General features: G+C 33.8%; 1 protein-coding gene across 1 annotated transcript; it reads right to left on the reverse strand.

The window, feature by feature from the left end:
• Nucleotides 1–735: 735 nt before the first annotated feature.
• On the reverse strand, nt 736–3,628 carry LOC123528139 (uncharacterized). The gene is made up of 2 exons (XM_045307883.2): nt 3,555–3,628; nt 736–3,252 (listed from the first exon to the last, which is right to left on the reverse strand). Exons 1-2 carry the CDS (start codon nt 3,612–3,614, stop codon nt 2,734–2,736), a joined length of 579 nt encoding a protein of 192 aa, XP_045163818.1. The 5' UTR covers nt 3,615–3,628; the 3' UTR covers nt 736–2,733.
• Between the last annotated feature and the right edge of the window lie 4,221 nt (nt 3,629–7,849).

Raw genomic sequence — 7,849 nt, forward strand, 5'->3', positions numbered from 1 at the left:
TACAGAAAAAACTTACGTGACCTTCCCTAATGAACATTCGGTCTAGAGGTCACGGCAGTGAGCACATGTTAGGCGAAACGTAAACAAACAAAAACAGAATTTAAAAAAATCACAATTTTACACTAAAACTCAAAATGATGAATGGAATTCATCTTGTATATGGTTTTTAATTTGAAATCATACATTGGTCTACATCTGTTCTTTTTATTTTATTCATTTTGCACATTTATGCTGCATTTTCACATATTAGCGAACACGTGAAGTAAAATGACGATTGACATACATTTTCACAACAGCCAATCAGAATGGTATTGTAATCTAGAACGGAACTTCACCAGGGAAGGTCAAGCAAGTTTTTATGTAACGTTGAAAAAACTATGAACTACGCGTTGTTTTTGTAAGATAAAAAGTATCGAAGAAATGTGACCGGTACATAATCGAAGATAAATTACCACTTGTTTGATATCCATAGTACACATTTACCGAACTGCGTGCTTTAGGTATGAAATGCAGAATTGAAACGGGTTAGTATATTTTCCCCTTCATGACCATGGTTCTTATAGAATACCTAGGTGTACAGAGGCATTTTCTTTCTGATCTGGCGCCAGTGAGTAGACCACAACATTTACGCATGTTCCAAGTACAAAAAAACAATGTAGAGACATCTGCAGTTGTGCCCCTCACACCTGCACATGAAGCTAGAATAGTGATCATTCAACATGATTTCTAATCGTTTAAAGAAAATTTACTTCTTCAAATAACAAAAAAGTAACAAATTAGGATAAACAGGTTTGTCACAATAAATATGTAGTATCTGTAAAAAAAAGTGTAAACTACTTATCAAAAGGAGTTAAACGTAAATAGGTCAAAAGTAACAAATTATAATAATAGAACGTGTGCAAATCGTTCCTCTGAGCTATCGTTATAATTGCAACAATTTGCTACAAATTTTAGCCCACGGTGGACTCTTACCCTTTAACGGTGGAGAACGGAGACTCGGTGTGTCTATCCATGAAATATTTCATGCATATGTTTTAAATCCAACTAAAGAGATTCCTCAGATCTAATAAATGTACATTCTTAGTGGATTTCTGAAACCAAAGTGGAAAATGTAAAAGAAATGCAGACAGCCCTTGCACAATTTCTAAATATTTATATTTGAAAACTGGACTTGGTTTCCGAGGCAATAACGCTATCTAAATTGAATTAAGGAGGTACTATACCTAGTCACTAGGGTAGATTCAAATTAAATAAACCGTAGCATTTATTTGTATTTGGTGTAATTTCGTGTAATTTAATGCTGCTACATTTTCAATTTCCTTTATCCCTTCAAATACAATTTTTATCCAGCATTTAACCCTCCATAGGTGTTTTATATCGAACGAAAAAGGAAAATACGGATATTTAACACTTTGTTTTACTGTTATCTGAAGAAGTTTGCGTAGTTAATAATTTTATTATTATGCGCGTTAGCTTTCTAATTTAAGCTTAAAATGTATATGTTGCCATGGTAACGCATTTTCCCTGATTTTTTAAAACATCGATGTATGACAACGTAGTTTTTCAACGGCTTCAATGTCATTCTCTTTATGATAATAAGGCTAATATCATTAGCAAAATATCAACACTTGGTAACCTATTAATCTTAATTTTATTCTCATGGATAGTGTTAAAATACAAATAAAAAGCTGAAACTGTTTTCCTTAAATAGATCAGTGTCAACGCCTTTGAAATTTACATTTTGGATATAAAGGTCACGGGGTTCGTTTCCATGGTAACATTAATTCAATTAAAGAGATCGCTATTTTCTACTGAAATATGAATTATTTTAGAGTATAGTTGTAGTATACAAGTACCAAATTATCAATAGAAACGGAAAATATTACATATCAAACTGCCGAATTTTTATTTGAAAATGGCCGTAATAAGTAACCTGAACCCAATTTTATTCTCAATAACATCAGTCATCATCATCCATTTTCATACATTCCTCCGGATCCTAACATTTCAAAAGTAAGTAAAAGCCGCAAAAAATTGTTCATTATTCAAAGCGAAAGATTCATAACATTTCACAAATAACGGCTGTTTAGAAAAAACTCAAAATAAAAAAAAAATAGTGCTAAGAATTACGTACTTTCAAGAAAAAAGCTATTAATTTTGTGCGGTAACTGACCCGTAACGTCATGACGTCATTTTATGGCAACAATATTTTGTAGCGTTTCTTCGGTAATTTATTCATTATTTCAGCATTATTACACCATTAAGCATCGGATCAGAGATAATTTAATGTATTTGTTTCAGAAAAACGAATATACAAATACATTTCTGCCGGAAATCCTCACGTTAGCTTCTGGTTGGAAATGTGCACATACAAATATTAAGGTATACTACCTCCTTAATATAGTTGAACACAAAATGAGTCAAGCCTTTTCATGAATAAAAGCTTAGAATGTATATGTTACACCTTTTCGAAATTATTGTTTTCCTTGAGAAAAGAAAGAATAATATGAAGGCATTCCTTTTTAATTCCAATACCTGCCCATACAACAGTCAATTATTTATTGATAGTTCATCGCGGCTACAATATTTGCAGTTATAGTCTTAATGTTATTATTGGTTTTGACATATAGCCTGAATGTTACAGTTGGCTTCCGTATATATTTGCACACATAACTTTAGTTTTATAATTGTTTACAATATTTATTTGCAAAATTAACTATAATAAACAGTCTTTCACCCATTGCTTGAAGCTCTCATACACATGCAGTTAACTGTGACATTAAGTGTAACAAAAGCATAATCATCTGAAAGTTGTGCGGAATAGTCCTGTTGGTCTTCCAAAATATCTAATCGTCCCAGTACGTTAATTTCATATTTCTGTGGAACACACTCAAAATGTCCAAACCAGCATGTTTTCCTGCTACACGCACCGTCTCGGATGAATCTCGGATTAAACCCATTGCCCAAATCTCTCCAAAAATGTTTACAGTTACACGACCAAGGAAGGACGTCACTCCTTTCACTCAGCATTCGTTCTCGAACTTTTTTTAAGCCTCTTAATAAACCATTCTCTTGCGCGTGCCTGACGGACTTGAAACGTTCGGAAATTGGTATAAAGAAATTACCGTTGTTTTCTAATGCAGGCCAGTCAAGGTTTGACCTGATATGATATCTCGATGCTGGACGGAGTTGAGCTATCGTCATTTGTGACATATACCATAATGCCAGCAGTCCATACGGTATCACCTTACCCTGACAATTAGAAATATCATTTTACAGAATAATGAAAACATTTATATTGTGTAAAGCTTAATAATGTATCAATGTTATTAATTTTTACTTGCTAGTATTTGAATACATCGCGTGTGCAATATCTATAGTTGGTGTAAAACGTTGATAGATAAACAAATTTATTTGATTGTGAACTTTTTTAAAACAGTTATATTAATAAAAATATTAATATTAATATATACTCAAATATTAATTTGTACGCAAATAGATTTATGATTTTAGAAAAAAATCACTTAAACCAAATCAAATATAAGATTAGTTACCATATGAAAATACATATCCTTCAACAACAACGTAGCACAGAATCGTGTGCTCAGCTCCATAATCTAGAATATAATATCGCGTCTACTGACCTTTGGAGAAACTTTATTATATTGAGGCCCCATAAGGAAACTAAAATCAAGTTCAATTTGCTATAGGTTTGAACGTTTAGATAGAAAAACGTCATCATTACTGTTAATATTTTCAGGTGTGGCGGGGTGGGAGTATTTTGCTGAAGTCTGATATAATGTAGTTATATTATTGCCATTCTTGCACTGTTCCATTTCTGTGATATTGAATATCATCTCTTTAATGATAATTGTAGGTACACCTGTTTAAAAACTAATCTGTTTTGTTGGGTTTACACCCTCACAATTATATAATATGGCGATTTGTTCAGCTTTTTATGGTGAAGGAGTGCGCATGCATGCGTTCGTGTGTGTGTTGCGGTTAGGATCTTTTTAACAGTTCTTTTCAGTCATATAAATAATGATGTCTATTTGAAGCAGTGAGCACAATGCCCAACTTAAGAGTGTTACCTAATTCAAATATCGTGCCATAGACACTTGACAAGATAACCCACCAAGTCACATTATATGAACATACTGAACAGTTCTAGAACTATCCTCTTAAGACTGAGCTTTGAAAGAGGAATCTATTAATACCATTTTTCACGTTTTTGTATGTCATGGCCAGGAAACGAACCCCTGACCTTCCGCATTCGGAGCGGGCGCTCGACCATATTAGGCCACCAAGGTGGTTCTGATGATGAAGAAGACCCCGGTGCCCTTCCAAAGAATATTTCAGGCATGGGCGGGCGCCTGGGTAGTAAATCCGACCTTCCCTATGTCAGCTTGATCATATGACGAAATATGCATACAATGTGAGGTTTCGAACGCAGTACGGTGAGGAGCAAGTAATTCAAATCCGCGACCTTAACAACTCCGTTACGGAAGTCAATTATTTATTTCCGACCAGAATTTGTAAACAGTTTTACTTTAAATATCAAAAGGAAAATGTTTCTATGTTATAACAAATTATTGACTCGAATTGCCAGATCTATGGAGACATTGGATTAATTTTGTTTGTACACCTAACATTACAAACTGGCGAAATGAAAATGTCTTTGCATTGTAATCGATGTAAAGCGTCCAACAATTATTATTCAACAAAAATTATTTCCCTGCATGCGCTGACGAGGGGCATGTAGATATTGAGTTTCACGGCAGTTGCAATATAATTTGATTCTAATGTTTTAGAAACAATTACAAATGATCCACGTTACTGTTGCTAAATGTACGTAATAACATAAACATTGTTTAAAATCAAAACGATGTATTTCTTTTTGTAAATAATGCAATATTTCAGGGCCTTACTGTTACTCTTGTAATGCTACAAGCAGACAAATCTAACAATGTGATTTCCAATATACACATTCAAATCGGCAAATATTTCCAGTTACGAACACCTGAATCCAGGCCTCAGAGAAATAAAACTTTCTACCGCCAACACGTATACCCATAGGCATCGATAAAATATCCTTTGAGAATCATATTGTCATAAATGATTAACTAATTAATTGGTAATAACTTTTAATTCTTTCAACATTGCCGACACATTACGTATGACATATTGATGCGAATTTCCACAATAAGTAGAATTAAAGGGTGATTGATTAATCGCATTGCATCAAAGGCGCAATAAGACTTTTGAGTATTTAATTACGAACTGAAAAGCGACGTATGCCTGACCTTTACTTGCTCACTACATATTATGGTTATTTCAAAATAGAAAAAGTGGAAACTCCACAGGTGGCTCGACACGACAAAAACGAAAATGTTGCAAACTGTTTTCGTTGCTATCACTGTACTGTAAACACAAGTTCAAATAAGTAAATGTGTTATGATTTATTTAGGCCTGTCTGTCCTGCGAGGAAACCGCGTTCAAGCCATTTTTTGCCACAGATGTCGCGAGTTCTTTCGGTAATAATATCATAATCATTTAGGAAAGTTCTTTCAAGTATTCGGATAAAAGTGCAGAACTATATACATGAACGCCGCGTTTGTAAACTGCTGACATGCGCACATAGCTAATGGTGTACGTATATACATTTAAATATAATTTTTAATATTGATATTGAATTTCACTTATTTATTTAATTAACATATTTGGTATTCTCGGTCTTACATCGTGAAGAATTTACACTGTAAATGTAAAATGGAAAAGTTTTTTGACCATGACATTCGCAGAAGCAGTTGAGACATAAGGTTGTAGTTTGCAGATATACTCACTCTTGGCTGGAGCGGTCATATGACAAAGAATGTCTAAATTAGGTATTTTAAGAAAAGTATTTTTCAGCGGGAATGTTGTAATTTCGGAGTGGTCCTAAATAGCACTCGTCTGACTTAAAAACTTAAAACATTTTTTTTCTGTCTGAATGAAATAGTAGTTAATATCTCAATAATTCGATATAACTTAGCTGTATTATAAAGTGTTAGTTCTGTAAATCATTCAAAAATAGAATTCCCAAGCCTAAGGTTATAAATTAATGAGCAATTTTCGCCGTATTCAGTATGGAAAAAACTAATATGATAGTTATTTTCATACCATAAGTCTCTGTTGTACATAATTACACAAATTATTAATAAGTATTGAGTTTTATTCTCGAGTAATCTACACCTTATGACTGATACAACTTCTTGCTGACCCTAAATGAAAGTCACGCAATATCTGCGTAGTCCATATGGACGAATTTTCCAACAAAGTTTCGTGTATAAAAAACTTTTTACCGTCGAATCTTTCTAACTCACGAGTAGAGTTATTTTAAAATCCAAGCATCTTTTCAATCATATTTCTGTACTATAGTTTTGGTTGTGTTCGAATACTTTTCAAAAAATTCTGAAGTGCTCGCGACAGTTATCGCCAAATTATTTTGACTACAAAATGTTATATACTGGAGTGCAATTCCATGAAAAGCGGCGTTTGGTCCCCAGTTAAAATTATGGATAAGCCCTTAACGAACGAAAATGGACATAACTATAGAGGGATCCAGGATAATGGAGTCTGCATATCACAGGACCAGGGTTTGCTAGTGTTTTGATTGGTTGTGTTCTATGCTTCAAGCGGATCTTCTGATACATTTTTATCAGAATGCAAAAATTACCCTGACAACTCATCTGAGAACTGTTCTACATGTACATATTTCACAGACTTACGTAAGGATTTTATGACAAAAATACAAAATAGAAATCATTGAATCACTTCATAATTACAGTAACACTCACTTTTTATTTACAATAGCACTTTCTAAATTTCAAAAGACTTTTCAGAGATCTGAAAGCGTGTCCCTCAATTATTATTTTCACTAGAGTCAAACGATATACATCTGCTTGTTGCAGTGTTCATGTAGTTTTGGTAATACAAATGTAGATATATTACATTACTAAGAGGTCAGAATCTTATTAATTCCGCACACTGAATATAAAAGAGAATATTTGCTGTGCTGTTTTCGTTGTAAGATCCAAATATCTTTCACCGACTGGACACCTGATGCATTATTTTCATGACTGTTGTAAGCCACGCATGAAAATGTAAAATCTGCAGTTTACAGGTGAAAAAAGGGTTGAGATCCTACATTTAAAACAAAAAAAGTGAGCCGTGCTATGAGAAAACCAACATAATGCATTTGCGGCATCCGCGCAGTCTGGTCAGGATCCATGCTGTTCGCTTTCAAAGCCTATTGCAATTAGAGAAACCGTTAGCGAACAGCATGGATCCTGACCAGACGGCGCAGATGCGCAGGCTGGTCTGGATCCATGCTGGTCGCAACTGCACTATATTGGTTTTGTCAGGGCGTGGCTCAAATATGGTTATTTCTGTTATATTTTGTTCAATGTTTGACATGAAATAGTTTGCTTTTAGTAATGATATCGTGACTAATTGTGTACCATATCTTAAAACTAGACTCGCTCTTCTTACAGTAATTGTTCAGAAACAATCATTTGCAGAGATTGGCATGTCAGAACTAGTTTTATACAATCATGATATAATATCCTCAAACATGTATTCATACGACTATAATCTGTTGCAATAAATCAGTATTTATTTAGAGGAACTATATTTATAATCAGATTGTTCATTGTCTCGAACTATTTTGCCAATTCTCACAGAATCGCTTAATTGTACTGATAACATACTTGGGTTCAGTATTCTACAAGCTTTCTAATTTGTGTCGAGCATGGAATCTCTATAACGTAAAATGGACTGATCTATCAATACCGTTCAGCTGTTTCAAGAC

The sequence above is a fragment of the Mercenaria mercenaria genome, chromosome 14 (assembly GCF_021730395.1).
Source record: "Mercenaria mercenaria strain notata chromosome 14, MADL_Memer_1, whole genome shotgun sequence".
Classification (NCBI taxonomy): domain Eukaryota; kingdom Metazoa; phylum Mollusca; class Bivalvia; order Venerida; family Veneridae; genus Mercenaria; species Mercenaria mercenaria.

Bases quoted from the DNA above. Each gene is read 5' to 3' on its own strand.
- LOC123528139 (XM_045307883.2), bottom strand. From the start codon at position 3,614: ATGGAGCTGAGCACACGATTCTGTGCTACGTTGTTGTTGAAGGATATG. The intron at 3,253-3,554 runs GTAACTAATCTT...TCTAATTGTCAG, and splicing joins AGGATATGTATTTTCATATG to GGTAAGGTGATACCGTATGG.